At 43.1% G+C, this 18190-nt stretch overlaps 1 protein-coding gene across 7 annotated transcripts in view; it reads right to left on the reverse strand.

The window, feature by feature from the left end:
* LOC134169066 (protocadherin alpha-C2-like) overlaps nucleotides 1–18190 on the reverse strand; it is an 89695-nt gene that overhangs the window by 29847 nt on the left and 41658 nt on the right. For 2 of the 7 annotated variants that reach the window (XM_062629311.1, XM_062629308.1), the window contains exons 1-3: nucleotides 15005–17578; nucleotides 6578–6636; nucleotides 4702–4790 (exon numbers count right to left, since the gene is read on the reverse strand). In XM_062629311.1, coding sequence (XP_062485295.1) covers nucleotides 4702–4790; nucleotides 6578–6636; nucleotides 15005–17518 — 2662 coding nt within the window. In that variant the 5' untranslated portion in view covers nucleotides 17519–17578. Of the gene's footprint in view, nucleotides 1–4701; nucleotides 4791–6577; nucleotides 6637–15004; nucleotides 17579–18190 lie in introns of those variants that run through there. The other 5 variants (XR_009966744.1, XM_062629312.1, XM_062629314.1 and 2 more) reach the window with 4 other exon arrangements.

Genomic DNA, 18190 nt, shown 5'->3' on the forward strand with positions numbered 1-18190 from the left:
TACAAAACTTACTGGAAAGACTGATTTTCCTTTTTGGATAACTTTGTTTATTTGCCATATTTATAGTTGCTTCTCATTTAATTTTCAGTTTTTGTCACTTGTTCTACATCCCATGCATCTTAATGGACCTCTTCTGCATCCCAGCTGACTGCAACAGGAACTATCCTCTGAGAGCAATATAAATCTATTCCAGAGCAACTGCAGTTCCCCACATAAAACCGGGACAGTCTGAGAGCATATGGACATGGAATATACCTAGCTAGCAAGACATGGTAAAAAGGTCACAGCTAGGCCAGAGAAAGCAACAGCAGGAAAAACTGAATAAAGAGAGGAAAGCTCTGATAGCTACAAACTTCAGAGGACATAAGTTGAAAGAGTCAGACTTGGGGTGATGGGATGCAGGGAGCTACATCTATGCATAAGGATTTTATATATACACAAACATATATAACATATATATAGAAGACATATATATATACACACACACACATATAGCATATACAGTCCTCTTCAGACCTAGAGTTAATCTTGGGGTTTCTTGGTTACAATATTCCCCTGCCTTTTCAAGTAGCTATGAAACCCACAGCTAACCTGTCTCTTCTGCTTATTTTCCTTAAGGAACAGCAGCCAATATTACTACTGCTGTTTATCTGGCTAGTTCAAATGATAAACATATGCACCATGAATGTCAAGCATGGAGATCTGCCCATGCTGAGGTCAGTAGATTTCTCACACAATATAATTGCTTTTTTCCTAAGAGTGCTTTAAAAAACAAGACTACCACCTCCTTCCCCAGCTAATTACCCAGGGAAAGGAAACAAAAATGACAGATGTACTTAGAAGTATGTTAGCACTGCAAAATCAGAAGCAGAAAATCAACATATTTTAGGATGGCCTTTGCCTATGCAACCTTAATTCAGTCCCTTGTGCATATTTTGTAAGCCTAGACACTGAAATTCTAGCTTCCCTGAAGTCAGAGGGCTATTTGCTGTGGTCTTCAGAGATGCCAGTATTTCACGCAGGGGCTTCACCTATATGCTTATAAATTTCAGATGCTGATTTTGTCATGAGATATTTTTTCCTCTTTTATTTACAGAGCTGTCTGAATGAAAGTATTTTTTTTTCCTTCTATATATATATGGCTAGTGCCTTATTTACTGCACACATATGAAGTCTACACTGAACAAAGGATTTAAAATTCCTCTCAGCTGTGTTTCATCACAAAACCTTATCATTCTCCAGAGTCTTTACATGTGCTATGAAAGCATCTTTAGATTGTGAAGCACTTGCATTACCAGTTCTGCTTTGTAAATTGGAACAAGGAGCACAGTGAAATACACACAGATTTGCCTAATGCCCACTAATTCTAAGCTCTCAACTATGCTTAGGTCTGATTTATTCAGAAATCAACAGTGTTGTGTGTTTAGAGGAAAGTTTCTGTTAATTTTAGTTTCTGTTATGAGCTCTCACCATTTCTGCAAATCAAGCTCCATTTCTTTGAAGGTAGGCACCCAAAAAAATAAAGTTCACTCAGATTAGTAGTCACCCACTGAAAGTCTGATCTAATTGCCAAAACTGTCAAAGGACACAGAACAGAAACTAGAAATCTGTCTACATTTGCTGGACTCACCATATAGCATATGGGGGACAAATGAGAGCTAAATATAATGCTATCCTCTACCCAGAGGAAGTCTGAGCCTTCTTGGCCCACCTCACTTGGAAGTATCCTGACTACAAACCTCCAAACTTTTGCACTATTGGGAAACCCAAAGACAATTAAAAAATGCCAGATCAAAACTCACTGTTCCCTTCATGGATGAAATATGCAATGAAGTCAACAGGAGTGCTGTTAGTCAAATGAGGACCAGGTTTTGCTCAGGTAATACATATTTGCTGAATCATCATGTGATGTTCAAGTACAGCTATGCACTAGGAATCAAGGATTTACTGATTTAACACTTGACTTCTTCATCCTTCTTGAAGTTTTCCTATGACACCATCTTTGATTGCTCTCATTGATTAACTCTCTGACTCTGTGAGGCATCTTACCCACAGTTTTTGTGGATTGCTAAATTAAATGAACGGTTTAGTGACAAACTGATAGGTATTAATCAATTGACTAAAACAACTGCATGGAGAATGCATGCAGAGAATGCATGCAGAGAACAGGCTTGGAAGTGGTTTCTAGTAATCAGAAGTGGAGATCTCATCAGTATGCTGATGATAAGAGAGATAACAAATAGCTTATCTAGGAGCTGATCTGGACCCAGGTGTACTACTCCATTCATATGCAAGTGATATGTCAGGAGCAAAGGCATTTGTTGACTCAACTGCAATTGACCATAATGAGCTGAATCTCTTCTGAAAGGCACCAGTTGTGTTTGTTAACCTGATGGCAAATACTACAGGTCTTGAACCTAAGCCAGAAAAAGAAAGAAGCATTGAAAGAGATATTTGTGGGAAACTGCAGATAGGATTTTATATATGATGCATGACAACGTACTTAAGCTACGTAAATTAACACAATCATTAATCTTGAGATTTCCTTATGAATTGCCTGTTTGCTATTAAGGATCAGGGATACTTGTAGCTTTTGTTTACAAAGAGTAGTATTTTACCTGAAACGCTCTTAAAAAAAGGACTTAAAAATCAGTGTTATATCGGAGTCACAAATCCCTTGAGGATGGACAAAGACAAAATAAAAGAGCCTTCATTGCCCAGGAAAAAAAAACTCGTTTATAAGGAACCTGACTCACAAAAATTGGATTTAAAGGTAGCTGTTAACTAGAGTGGGTATTCCATAATGCAGGTTTTATTAGTCACATCTTCCTATATGGCAGAAATATTTCGTGTTGCTGTATGTATTTCTTACAACCTGTTCAGATACATTACCTAGAAATAAAAATCACAGAAAAACAGTGATCTGCAATGCTCAGTCCAAGGGCCAGAGTAAACAACCTTGGCATTTGGACTCTCCAGGTGCTCAGCTCTGTGGGGCATCCTGCCAGCTTCTCCTGTCACTATGCCTTACACTTTTCTGCACTCTACACAGCCACTAACATAGTGTGCATGACAGGGATGCATTCATTGCACACATGCCACATTGCATGGTCCTGGAGGAGAAGAGCAATAAAAGCTCAGGTTACTAGGCTCCTTAAACAATGAGATGTTCAGGTTCCTAAAGTGAGTCTAAAATGATAAACCAAAAAGAATAGCAGAGAGAAGTCCAGATAGTGGGACCCAAATGCCAATGGACCTTCTCAGAAGCCAGGACCATCCTACCTTTGCATTTATGTTCAGGCACTTAGAAATCTGCTTTACGAGCAAGAAAACATCTGGGTGAATATTTGCATCCATACTGAATTAGGTATAAGGTAATACACTAAGTGATCAGTCAAGGATGATCAGTGCAGCTGAAAGCCTGAGGGAAACCCTTTATAAAGGTTACAGTGTACTTCTGGTGACATTTTCAAATGCAAACTCAACAGTTACACACCTTTCACAATGAACACAAGCTGTGTCTTCCTGAAAAGCCTGCAACAGAAGGAAGAGCACACAAACCCCAGGTAATTATAGCCTAGGGGCCCATTATATATTATATTAATTTAGTGATTTGTTCCCGCAGACAACCATACTGCAACAGCAATGCAGATTTTGCTGAGCACCATTAATTCCAGGGTATGCTATAGTGGTGACTGTAAATTCTGAAGTTGCTCCTCAGACTTTTACGCAGGTAAAATTCCCATTTAAACTATGGGAAAATTTTGCATCAAGAAAGATTAAATATAGCAGCTCTCATATCTTTTCTGCTGGAGACACCACTTCCTGGTCTTTGACCTGCCTCTGTGATATGAGTGTCACTCCTCATCTGAATTTCTGGAGGGCTCATAATGCTCACAGAGCTGTCACACAGGGCTCACAACCCTACGCAGGACATCCACTAAGCTGACAGTTTAGTCTGGACATGACTGGAACTGCTGATCACACCAGTGACTGGCTGCTCCATGACGTCTCTATATTATTCCTGCTCCAGCAAAAAAAAAGTGAAAATATTGTATTGCCTGCACTGAAAATTTTCTTAACTTAATGAAGACCTTTTGTCAATTCTTATTGACTGATGGGAAGTCATCAGTGACTGAGTAAATAAAGCTATGTTCTAACATGTGGGCTTAGTCATCTATTTTGACAGCCAAATAATGGTTTAGTTTTCATCATAGTGTGTTAGTGAATGAAAATAGCTAGCAAAAAGAAAAACAAAAATAAGAAGGTCTGATTTCTCCACAGAAAATGAGACATTCAAAGAGACTTACTGGGTTTGTAAAAATAACTAAGGGAGAACTGAGAAGCTCCTACCCCAGTTTTACTGTTCTTTTGAAATGGAGGATAAACCAGTTCTAGACTCAAGCATTTTTAATCTGAATACATACATCAGAACTGAAGCCCTGCCATTATTCCATTACACAAACCAGTAACTTCCAAAGGCAGGGTGGAAGCTGGGATCAAGGACTCTCATCTCCAGCGCTCATCAGAGACCAAGTACATCTGAGACCAAATAGTATGCTTTACTATTCCACTTAATTTAGATTCCATAGATTAATTTACAAGAACTTCACTCAGAGACACAAAACAGAAGAGAAACTAAGGTGGAAGCATCAGTTAACATTAGTTCCTCACATATATTCTGAATTGTCATAATCTTACCTGTAGTAGCACTGGACACTGTTGGCCACTGTTGATCAGGCCCTCCCGGTCCACCACGTAGGATTCCTGCCTCCTCCATATGCACAGCACTGAAGAAGCACATATCACCATTAGATTATACAGTTCCCTTCTGCCCCAGGCTTTATAACATCTCCCTTTCTTGCTGCTCTTCAAAAGTCATAGCCATTTGTAGTATTGCATGATGCTAACAAATTCTTCTGGAGCATGGAGAACTGTTTTGACTTGCACAAGTTATCTTTGATTATTTACTAAAACATAATTGTGGCATAGTTGGTAAAAACAAACATACCTGCAGGACACTTTGCTTTCATTGACTGGAAGTCACTAACAAAAGGTAGTTACACACCTTCTTTGCCATTACAAGCAAATGATAAAGTGTTGGTGGGGTTACTTCTGAACTGTTGGCATTATGCTACTTTAACAGATCCCACCTTCCTGGGTTATTGCATGCTTCTCATGAGCAATTCAGAAAGAGAAATACGATTTCTCAAATGTGGAAACTAACATGGCAAATTTTACAGTGTCACATCAAGAGCACTTGGTGTTGAATGCACCAATCTGGGTAATAGCCAGCACCTTAAATGGAAGGAAAAGAAAAAAAATCTGCTACCTTTAATACAAAACTAGACACATTTGTGTGTAATTCCTTAGAAAAACAGGATTCTGTGACTGTGCCCATCTCTGCTCATCTGCTTCTCAGCTCCCTTCCACACTCCTAGTTGAACTCAATGGGCAGTTTCAACAAAGCACGGCAGACGTCAAGGTTCCTGGGGATACCAAATTTCTACAAATTTTATGACAAATCAGCTTCTTATAAAAATCATCAGCTGGGCAGGTCACACAGGTGCAGATCAGGTAAAGACAGGACTGCTGATGGGAGAGAAGTAAGGAACACAACTTCATTAGCTTCCCTACATGAATTAGCTCCCCAAAGTGAATTGCTTTAAATGAGTGCTGACTTTTCATTAATTGTTTGAGTAACTTCAGGCAAGATCTTGAACTTCGTATGGAAAGGAATATGAATCCACAGGATTTGGTTGGGAATACACAAGAGCACGCCTGACTCTGGGGACTGGTAGGTAAGATGCTCATATAGGCAGAACTCCCGCTTCAGCATCCTGCTCCCAGACTGTTTTTTCATTTTGAATAAAGCAGTCAGAGATTAAAAAAAAACCAGCACAATAGCAGGAACATAAAAGAAAGAAACAAGTTTGCCTAATAGGCCACAGAATCAAGCTTGCTCTTCTTCCTTTCCTTCTGGACCCTGAGGTTTAGGTTCCTTGGTACACAGTAACCCAAAGTCAGCTGTCCATGTTAGACAAAAGGAAATCTGGACACAGCCTCACTTTTCCTTTTTTGAAAATCCTTCTCATATCTTCAAAACACACTTTAAACTGCATTAATCATCTTGATTGCATCATGTGGTTAATAAATGGACTGGAGGAGCAGCACACTTCTATGGTAACAAGAAACAAGACAGAAAATACATCAATGCTGCAGTCTGTTGAAAAGTATCAGTATGGATGATTACAGGGAGCTTTAAAGTAAACAAAAAGTATATAATCACAGCTAAATAATTCAATATTGTAGCAATACGCCTTGACAGTCAATGTATCTAAAGGCAGGAAGCAAACACAAAAAAAAAAGCACAGATCTATAGTAGTACAGTAACAATGTAAGATGCAGTCAGATTGAATCTGTAACATTTGGAGACTGGAAGTGACAGCAGAACTTGGTTGCTTTCCATCTCAGCACAGCTACCCTCAGACTAGGGCATCAGAGGAGGCAGACAGCTTTGTCCTTTTCACAGAGGACAAACACAATTCCCTTTCATGTGGGGAAACATCATACATACCTTTGCATTCCTGCCCTTAGGGATGCAGAGTAGCGCCAGTCAGGATTGGGATGTTTTGGCTGTAGAAACAAAAGCCCAGGAGAACGTTGTTAATGTATGTTAAACATGTTGAAAAGGATATGCATCTGAGTGAGTTTGTCAGAAAAGTCTATCTGGAGCTACTCAATTTTTGGGAACATTCAGAACTGCCAAATCTTTCTGTATATCTAGAGAAACTTTCAAATGGACACATAGAGAGCATCTCTGTAATAGAGAAACTTGTTTGCATGCCAAGGCCTTTGGCTAGAGATGATCTCTGTGGAATGACATGTAATGCTGGAAACTGGTAGACAGTCATTTTGTACATTTATCAACATTCTGGGCTTAGGAAAAAAACTACACCATAAATCCGTAAAACATGTTGTTTGTTTTCCTGAATAAACTGAGGAAACTCAAGCTCCTGCACTGAACAGCATCCGTCTGAGGATGTAAAAAATGCAGCCCCCTGTGAAGAGGACACACGGGGCAATCTGTCTGCTGTGAGGTTTCTGCTTGCATTCAGTGTACTGCAGAGGACTGCACTAGATTGTATCAGATTTCCAATCTGCAGCAAGTCTTTTACCCAATGCAGACACCTTTCATAACACCAAGAACCGTTACATTTTCCGTGTTCATGGAAGGGGAAAATAGCCAGCAATACCCTTTGACCAACAAACCTCAGCATGTGCTGCAGAATGGCTTGCTAAATAAGGAGATAATTTTTTTTTTTTTTTATTGTCAGGGGACCATCAAAATAATTTTCAATGCAAGTTCATGTCTTTCAAAATTAAGCCCTAAGCACACAACAAGGTTATTTCTCAGGATTCTCAAGACATTATTCTGTAAGTAATATCACAGCCACTGCTGAACTTCAGGCACCTGAATTCAAAGAGAGAAATTATGTCCAGAAAAATAATGGACTACGCTCATTCCTGGTCTCTTGTACAGTGCCAAACACACAAATAATATACGACAGTGATGGCTTAATTGTCTTAAGTTATTGGAGGCAGATCAGAAATGAATTTGGTCCCATTACTTGGAAGAGAAAAAGAAAGTGTTGAATGCTCTGAATTATTTAAAGCCAATTCTGTCTTTTCTCTTGAGGTCTGGGGTATGCTTTTCCCTGGATCAATAGGTTTTATTCAAACAAAAATGGAGCAATTACAACTTACACTATTGCTACATCACCATATTTCTTGGGCCCAGCATCACTCAAGTGTGAGATGCTCTTGGATGATGTGCATCCTAATACTTTTTATGGTCCAAGTTACACAGAAAGGAGGAGGCTGCCATTTGCAACCACACATTAAACATCTGTGCTAAGCAATTTCCTTCCCATTTAGCCCCAATTCCCTGGTATGCTCAGGCTCTGCTGAGTTTAGCAGAAAGTGGCTTGACAAGGAGCCCATCATGAATGGTTTCGGTATTTTCTGATTCATTCCATTTTGGTCCCAGTCCCAGGGATGTCAAAGCAACCCTGAAGTCAACCATGTAGTAAGAGTTAATGAATGCGGATCGAAAATAATACACTGATCAGACCCACTTCTGAGTTTGACTTTCTTGACATCTGAAGGGTACTGACACCAGAAGGTTTGGCTTTTCCTCTGCTGGGGATTTTTTTTACAGCAGAGGAACTGCTGGTCTGAGGGTGGGAGGAAAGCCCTTTCGTCTTTTTGCAATGGGAGAGGTGCAGGTTAGTGATTTATACAGGCCTATAAGCAGGGTGAGGAGGAGGAATCTTACCACGGTCCCAGGCAAAACACAGATGAAGTGGAAAAGTCTAACATAAGCCTAGTAGGAGTGAGAAAATAAGAAAATGGCCACTTCCTCATAGTATATAGATTTTTGGTTTTCAGATGAGAGCTTTCCAGCTCTTGGCTAGAAGACAAAAACCTATGGGTTTTTTTTGCAGTTGGAACTTTCAGACATCATAAAATAAATGGGTGATGATGGCAACAGAAACTCACCAGTTAGGAATTCATTACTTATTCACTTCACACACATAGACCAACATTCATCATGTCACTATAACAGAGAAGCAACTAGGAGATGGTGGTATTTTCAAGAGTTACTATCCACAAGCTGTGGCATCTTGTGGCTACTCCTAAACAGTTCTCTGCTTGTTACTACTCTTCAAGCAGGGCTGTAGTGCTGTTCCCAGAGGAGCAGAAGAAGGAAGGATGAGACAGGATCATAAAAATATACTCTGGAGATGGAAAGATCTATTGCCACAGTTGACTTTTAGACCTTTGAGGGGCTGAGGTTTTGTTGTTCATAGAATCATAGAATCGTTAGGGTTGGAAAGGACCTTAAGATCATCTAATTCCAGCCCCTCTGCCATGGGCAGGGACACCTAACGCTAAATTGTATCACCCAAGGCCTCGTCCAACCTGGCCTTGAACACTGCCAGGGATGGAGCATTCACAACCTCCCTGGGCAACCCATTCCAGTGCCTCACCACCCTAACAGGAAAGAAATTCCTTCTTATATCCAACCTAAACTTCCCCTGTTTAAGTTTTAACCTCTTACCCCTTGTCCTGTCACTACAGTCTCTAATGAAGAGTCCCTCTCCAGCATCCCTATAGGCCCCCTTCAGATACTGGAAGGCTGCTATATTGTTGTTATTAACTGTGAAAAATTCAGTGTCTGGGGCTTCCCTAATTTTTCAAGTCTTCACAGGAAGAACAGGAGGAGCAGGCAGTTGGGTAGCAGCCTACCTTTGTCCAGACCTATTCACACCCAGTTTTACCATGTGCACACTGGTAATGCAGACTGAGATCTTTTAGACCTCAGCAAGACACACGTTTGTCCTACACTTGTGTTACAACAGGCTAATGTCCTGCAACTGGCAAAACTGGTGGAATTCCAATTTTGTCGGTGTAACCGGCTTCTCTTTTTGTTCTACTGTAGACTGTAATTCTATAAGATCCTCTGTCATAACACAAAGATTTCTTCAATACAGCTTTAAATAACATTGGGCAATTAGGAGCAAGAAAGGTAAAAAAACCAGGACCACTAATAGAAGTGACAGCATAGCAGAGGCAGCAAACCTGCTCAGCAACATTTTTCCCCCGATCAGACACAGCAGTGTTGCTTCTTATACCCCCATCAGGCATTCATGGTCTGCCTGGTTAGGTTGGCTTATGTTTCTGGTTAAAAACAGTCCACCTTTACCAGACCACCCACTGAAACCTGCCATATTTGACACGTGCTGTCACCCAGCACACAGTCACAGTGCCATGACATGATACCGCCCATCTCAAAGTAGAAATGCATCTTCAGCATAGTCCCAGGGGACAGGAGTCTGCCCAGGAGCTGTCAATGGGCTTCTCTACAAAGCCCTGTCACAGAATTTGCTGTGACAAGTGTAGCTGTGTCATAAATCAACACCACTAAGACAAGACACAGCTGGCCAGGAAGCATGAGTACAGAGAGGAAACCCGAAGAGGAATACAGACTTTGAAGTGTTCCAGATGCTTCCCACCTCTATATTCCTGTACACTTACTATGTCACATCATGTTGATGTAAAGTCACACAATCCAGCACAAAACTAAACATCATTTCCCCTTTCTCCCATCACCTGCTTTTCCTGATTTAGTAACAGCACACATCATCATACTTATGAGTCAAAATCTATCCAGGCACCTAGAGAAGTGCCTGTCATCACACCAGTTGAACACCTCATGCCAACATTCCAGTCACCAAGGTTATATTCTGCACCCACATAACCACAAGCATTATGTAACTAGTAACAACCAACCAACCCTACTAGAAAGTCTGATAAGCAAAGTGAATGTAATATAGAATGGAGCCACCCTAGTAGCAAAAAAGCTCATGCAAAATTTCACACAATTGTTTTCAAATGGCACAGAATGGGTTAATTTAAGAATCACTGCATTGATTCATGGAGAATAAACTTAGTTGAAAGTACATTGTTACAAACATTTTGCTCACTTCTCTTTTTTAGCTGACGCTTCAACACAGTGAGGATTTGCCCCTGGAACAGAAGGAATTTCTAAAATCTGTTAATGCCCTGTCATGAAAATCAATGCAAAGGCTACCATTCACTTCAACAGCTGCTAAAACAGGGCCTGCTAGAGGTAGAGAAGTGTGAATCAAATATTCGCAAACAGTTACCAGATGATACGACTGCTAAAGACACCCCACTCCATTCCTATTTCCACACAACTGCACAACAGATTGATATAAGGTGTATTTATCAAATACATCCGCTTTGAAGCAATAATAAAAGGCCTTTCATCACCCCTGATCGCACGCAGCTCTGCTTGTTTTCCAGTGAGTCACTACTGACAGATGTGGGGAAACAGAGCCTTCTATTTCTGATTTCCTTCAGTAAATGTTTAGAATTAATTTGATGTGGGGAACAAACTATTTATACGCTTAACATGTATTTATTATACAAGAAGCCAGAACGGAAACTAGAAAAAGGTGTAATTCAGAAATCCAAAGATTTTAGCCCCAGCAGTGTTCATTTCCATTCCTAACTGAGAAAACAAAGGTGAAGGGAAAAGGCAAGTGCTTCTGTAAAGTATCTTTAATGAGTGCCAAGAGAAGAAAACTGCCTCTGCTTAAGATTGTATGCAAATTTCTGCTGGCACAGCAGAACGCATCAAACCAAGAGCGTGACCCTGCTGAAGCACAGACCAAAACAGATTCAGATACTGCCACTAAACAAAAGAACATTTATAGTTAACCTTTACAATGTCAAGGGGCTGGAGAATTTCTTAAAGGCTTAAGTTCTTGAACTGAGATTGTAAGATATTCCACCTTTAATACCTTTAAAGCCTCTGTGAGAAATCTCTTGGAAAGACTGCTCCAGACAATGCTGTGGGTTTACTGGATTTAGACGCTTCAAAACATACTTGCATTTTAAAGCACTATCAAGATGTGTTCACGTCAAGTGTTGTTTTTTTCTGTATGCTTAATAGGCTTGTTTTGAAGTGCAAAATACAGAGAAAGAAGGAGTAAACAGCTGTAAAACTCCAATGAACCCCTGAATGTTACAGTCACTGATGTGCAGCTTTTGTTATGCTTTCTAAAAAGTGTCCATAGAGCATCATGCAAATTTATTTCTGAACATCACATGAAACATCATATTTTGTCAGCTAGATGTATCATTACACAAAAAAGGGTACAAGGAAATGTATAATTAGAAGAGCTTATATCTAGTTATATGAAGTATCCAGGCAGCCCACCCATCATTAGCAATGTGCCAGCCTGCCTCTTGGGAGGGAAAACTGTTAAAGCCTGTTGGCTTCATTGTTATTCCCTGTATTAAAGGGAAAAGATTGTCATGAGATGCAAGACATAATGGATGAGCTTAGCTGTACAGAACATAAGAACAAGACAGGAGGGTTGGAAAGAAACTAAGCACGAGAAGCTACCCAGACATCACTCAGCATCTTCACAGGCATATGAGAAAAAGGACTCCAGAGTAAAGCACCAAAACCTTTCCTGAAAATGACAGATATCTGCTGCAGCAGTGCCCAGTAACAAAATCACATCTTCATGCATCCTCTTCATAGCTGAATGCACCCCTCTTTCAAAAGGCAGGAATCCAGGCTGCCCCAAACCTCACACAGACCAGCAACAAAGCCACAGTATTTTGCTCTCTATATATGTTGCCTGCCTGCTCAGCTGCAGTAGTTACCCAGCTGATGAGAGAGAGATACCCATTAACCCTGTGTTCTCATTCTTATCACCAGGTTCCTGCGAGCAATAACCATGTCTAAGGTTTTCAGTGCAACTGTAAGCATCAGTACACTTCTTTCACAAAACACACTTGGTTTGAGAGATTCTTATAAACCTATAACTGACCGTACAGGCAAGGAGAGTTACTGCAGAAGTACAGGCTGTTTTTCAGAAACAAGCTTCTCTTCCACCTCCACAACATTAGCAGTACAAGTCAGAACACAGGAATCAGTGCTTCAACAGGTACAAAGAATTCCTTACCTAACCTTAATACACTGGATTTCCCCTTCCACTGCTTCCTTCTAATGACCCAATGAAGTCAGTCACAACTTAGTGTGAAGTAATTATTAACATCTTTGACCTTACTGGTAAATACGCAAAGGATTAAGACATTGCATTGAGTGTTACTGAGATTTATCCCCAATAACTCTGAAATACTTTTCTCTCACTGTACAAATGACATTTACAAAATACTAGCCTTTGTGAAACCCTGCATACAATATGCAGACATAGAAAGCCCATTCACCTGGTCCCATCCTCATCGAGCAACCAACAGAAGAACAATTTCCCAAAACTGGAATAAAAGGTGTCTATTCATATTTTCCAAAAGTAGCATACACATCTGCAATGAACTTTGTAAATCAGTGCAAGGACAATGATGCCTGTTGCTATACTACAAAGGTGAAGACATGGATTTTAAAGCCTGATTAAAAGTCCACTTTAACGAAAAAGAAAAACAGTTCTCTGAAGATCTGCTAATACAAAGACCATTATTCTTAAAAAGTATCATTGTGTTGCTAAGCAATAGATGGCAGCTTCCACACAGGTGCTGAGTCTGAAACAAGGGAAAGACATAATTTTCCAGGATGTAATTAACTAGGAATTAGTAATTAGTGAATGCCATTACATTCACCCATTTTCTCATGTACACCTGCTTTACATCTTCATAGCATGTGCTACCACAGCACAGACCTAAGAAAAAAACTTGTGATGAGCAGAACTTGTCAGAATTTCACCTTGTTTCAATCATGCAGATCTATTTGAGTAATTGGTTACTCTTTCAGCTCTGTTGTGCTATACATCTCTCTACTTCAAGTTTGGGCTGGCTTTGCTGCTGCTGCCTGATCTGCACTGCTGTTCAAAATTTGCTAATTCATTGCATTCAATTGAGTGATTCCCAAAATGCAATAGGATTCTGTCTGTTGAATTACTTTCCTATTTGTTTTGCATCCCAAGTGAAGCTATTTTCAATTATTAGTTCTCTTTTTTCTCCAGAAAAGCAGGTGCAGGGTGTATGTTTCACATTTGATTCTTCAGCAGACACACTTACACAGTATGTCTCACACTCCCTCCTATATCAAACAGATTTCAGGCATTTTGTTGCACTCAGAAAGATTTTAAGGTGAAAAAACTGCATAGAAAAAGAAAAAATACACTTCCCCCCCCCCCCCCCAACCCCCCCCGTCACCATGATTTACAAAAAAAATAGTGCATTCATTTTAGATGGATTAATACTGAATGGACAATCATTACTCTTTAAAAGCATTTTTATGGAAGACTTACTAGTCCTTAAGATTTGTGCATGTTTGTGTAACTAAACAGTTGAAAAAGATGCTAACATCTTCATAGGTAAAGAAATATAAAGAAATAAATTATAGCTCTGTGGCAAGAATACAAAAGCCAGGCTCCTTTCTATCACACCACAGTTACCCCCCTAGATTTCCCACTTCTGGAAACACAGCACGCGTTAGTGCACAAACTGATCTTATTGCTGCCACAATCGTAGGACACACACAGTAATCACAGGATTTCCCTTTAGTGGACCACATTTAGTCTCTTTTGTGAGTGCTTCTGGGTTTAGTTCTAATATGTGTAGAAAGCAAACTGTACAGAGCATGCAAACCACACATTGACTGCAGACTGCCTGTATGCTAGCATAAAGCAACCATTAATTCTTCGCTGTGGGAAAATATTGGAAAGGTTAATATGCTGCTGGTCAAACCATAGGTATTAAAGAATTTTCAGCAGCAAGCCAGCAGGTTAGAAGTTGTCACACTGTAACATAATGACAGGAACTTGCCATAATTCTCCACAAAGATGTCACTGGCTTGTCACTGCCCAGAAAGCATGAAATGCGGCATTGGGTAGAACAAACATTATCAAAGGAGGGACTGCAGTTTTCAGATAACTAAAACATGCCCATATTAGGACACAAATCCTATGTTATTGCAATGATCTAAATTCAACAGCTTTGTCTAGTGAAACCACTGAAGCAGAAAACATCCATAACTGACATAATCTATTGATTTCCAGCCTAATCACATTTTCTTAATTTATGTTTTCCTGCAACATTAGTTTCAGCATCCAAAATTTAAGACCACCTGTTATCCTCTAGCACTATGGCTGCAGGCAGTTTTAGATCTGTAAAAGAAAAGAGAGGCAATACTGTGTACAGCATACACTGTGAAAAAGAAATGAATCTCAAACAGATGCACATACTGAACTTACTAAACAGACCCTGAAAGCCCCAGCATTTACCTACAAACAAAATGTATTGCACAGATCAAATTCATTAAAACCATATTTCACAGCTTTGTGTGAGTGAGCCCGGAAGGGAATACACTTTAGAGATTTCCAGTTTGAACCTACAGATTTGCTCAGAGCACTGTGCTGACCATTTATCAATGTAGCCTCACCTCATTAGGCGTAATGGAGTCATTTTTAAGTATGATCAGGTTTTGTGCGCTCTGCCCACTCTGTCCTGTCAGATGCCTCTCAGTCATGACTGCAGAGGGACCAGTAGTTCCTGTTGGGCCACAGGTATTGTAAAACATAAAAGTGTCACTTCCCGAGCCCGCTGTTAGGCATGCCTTATAGCAGTAGGTCTTAGTGAGAGACCCATTGCCCCTCACTTCAATGAAATGGGGTTGTACTTTTAAACCATGAGGCAACCTAGCATCGATGTTGTTGTTGGCCTGCTTGTATAATTCAGCAGGGGACCGTTCTCTGACCCCACAGAACCCTCCGCAGCAGGAGTCCCCATACAGACTGTATCTGTAGCACTTGATAACAGTAAGCCCAATGATTGTGAAAAGGAAAACAAAGGAGATGGCGCTCAAAGCAATAATGAGATAAATAGTGATCTCTGAGTAATTGCTTGGACTTTTTAAGTGCCTTCTTTTGTCAGGGATGATTTTGGAAACTCTGTCCACCACTGCAACAGTGATGGCTACTGATGAGGACATCGGTGGTTCTCCATTGTCTCTCACCTCCACCGTCAGGTTGAAAGTAGGTGTGCTGTCTTCCCCCAGTTTGCGAGTAGTCCTAATCTCCCCAGTGTGGAGCTCTACCCTGAACAAACCTGGATCTGAGGTTTGCACCAGGTGGAAGAACAACCAGGCATTTTGTCCTGAGTCCCCATCAATGGCTATAATTTTGGTTACCAAATATCCAGCATATGCTGAGCGTGGGATCATCTCCAGGGCTGCTGAAGTGTTGGTTGAGGTAGGATACAGAATCTGTGGAGCATGGTCATTCTCATCCACCACGTAGATATGGACAGTGACAGTGCTGCTCAGTGATGGGATCCCAGCATCCTGAGCCTGGACAACCACCTGGAATTCCCTTAGTGTCTCATAATCAAAGGACCTGACAGCATACATGTCACCACTATCTGATTTAATGGAAACATAGGAACTGACAGGTAGCCCTTCAATCTCCCCATCTAGTAGAGAATAGGTCACATAGGCATTTTCGGCGACATCTGGGTCAGTGGCTTTGATAGTGCACATAAAGGCTCCAAGGGGGTTGTTCTCAGGGATGTAAACTGAGTACACAGGTTCCTCAAATCGTGGAGGATTGTCATTAATGTCTGAGATCTCCACATGGATCACCTTCTGGGAGGAGAGAGGGGGGTTCCCAGAGTCAGTAGCCGTAACTGTGATATTGTAGGCTGCTGCTTTCTCGTGGTCCAGATTGCCCTGGGTGACCAAGGTGTAGGAGTTTTTGAAAGAGTTCAGTGTGAAGGGGAGGCCAGGGGGAATACGCAGGCTCACCTGCTTGTTCAGCCCTGAGTCCTGATCAGTGACACTCATCAGGGCCACCACAGTTCCTGCCTTTGCATCCTCTGGCACTGGGCTGTACAGAGAAGTCAGGACGACCTCAGGAGCATTATCATTGGCATCCACAATGTTGACTAGCACCTTGCAGTGTCCAGCCATAGAGACAGGGCCCTGATCAGCAGCTTGCACATAGATCTCATAGGAAGATGCTTCTTCATAGTCCAAAGTGCCATTAACCCGCACCTCCCCTGAGTGTGGGTCCACACTAAAGAGCTGCCTTACCTTCTGTGGGGTGTAACTGCCAAAGGAGTAGATCACTTCCCCATTGGAGCCCTCATCAGGGTCTGATGCATTGAGTTTGACCACCAGCGTGCCAGGCAGGGCATTCTCCAGAAGGCTCACAGTGTAGGTGGAGCGGTCAAAGGTAGGTGGGTTGTCATTGGTATCCACAACACGCACAGAGATCTGAGCTGTACCTGACCTGGGGGGGTCCCCACCATCCACAGCAGTGAGCACCAGCTGCTCCAGGGCACTCTGCTCCCTGTCCAGTGGCTGCTGCAGCACCAGCTCCAGGAGCTTGCTGCCACTCTGGAAGCTTTTAAGGTCCAGGGCAAAGTGGCGGCTGGGGCTGAGCTGGTAGCTCTGCACAGAGTTGGTGCCCACATCAGGGTCCTGGGCACTCTCAATGTGGAAGCGGGCCCCGGGCATGGCAGACTCACTGATCTCCAGCCGGTAATCCTGGCGGGGGAAGCGCGGTGCGTTGTCATTGATGTCCAGCACCTCCACCTCCACGTTGTGCACCTCAATGGGCTGCTCGATGACCAGCTCCAGGCTGAGGAAGCAGGTAGGGCTCAGTTCGCAGAGCGCCTCGCGGTCCATGCGCTCCCGCACCAGCAGTGCTCCGCGGCCCAGCTCCAGCTCCAGGTACTGCCGGCCGGTGCCCGAAGTAAGCCTCGCTCCCCTCGCCGCCAGTCGCCGGGGATCCACGCCCAGATCGCTCGCCACGCTGCCCACGAAGGCTCCGTGAGGCAGCTCCTCCCGCACCGAGTAGCGGAGCGGCCCGCCAGCCGTCCGACAGGCGCACAGCCCCAGTAGCAGCAGGCCCAGCACCACCGCCCCGCCGCGGCTCCGCCGAGCAGCCGCCGCCATGGCCGGGGAGGTGCCAGGGGGGAGCTGCCGGAGCCGCCTCGCTCCCTGGCCCGGCCTCACTCCCCGGCCGGCCTCACTCCCCACCGCCGCCCGGTCGCCTCATGGAAGCGGCAAGCGGCAGCCGCCGGCCGCCCCCGGCTCCGCAGCCGCCCGGTCCATGCTCTCCGGCTGCCTGAGACGGCGGCTCCCAGGAGGAGGAGAAGGAGGAGGAGGAAGGAGGAGGGACCGGGACTTGCCGGATCCGCTTTCTCCTGGTCCAGCTGCTGCGCGGGAGGAGGCGGGGGAGGCCGCTAAGCCGAGGCTGGCTCCAGTTCAGCACCTGAGTAGGGAACAGCGACACGGCTGCAGGCGCAGCCGCCCCGCGCTCCGCTGTGGACCCCGGGTCCCCCGCCGCCTGCTCCGCCGCACCCGCTCACCCACGTGTTGCCGCCCCTCCGTGAGCCGGGCTCCTCGCTCCCGGCGGCCGAGGAATCTCGCTGCCGAGCCGGGGGGGAGGGCGGCTCCCGTACCGCTGCCGCCGCTCGTCTCCGCCCCGGTTTCGCTGCTGAAGCTTCGGGGGCGCGGGGAGGAGCGGGGGAAAAGCCGCAAACCGCTTGCACTTCTGGACCTGCTGCTGCAGCGCTGAAGTACATCCGCTTGGGAGAGTTAAATCAGCGCAGGGCTCCGAAAAAA

The sequence above is a fragment of the Pezoporus occidentalis genome, unplaced genomic scaffold (genome assembly GCF_034315485.1).
Source record: "Pezoporus occidentalis ecotype Australia unplaced genomic scaffold, CSIRO_AGI_Poc_V1 ctg33, whole genome shotgun sequence".
Taxonomy (NCBI): Eukaryota; Metazoa; Chordata; class Aves; order Psittaciformes; family Psittacidae; genus Pezoporus; species Pezoporus occidentalis.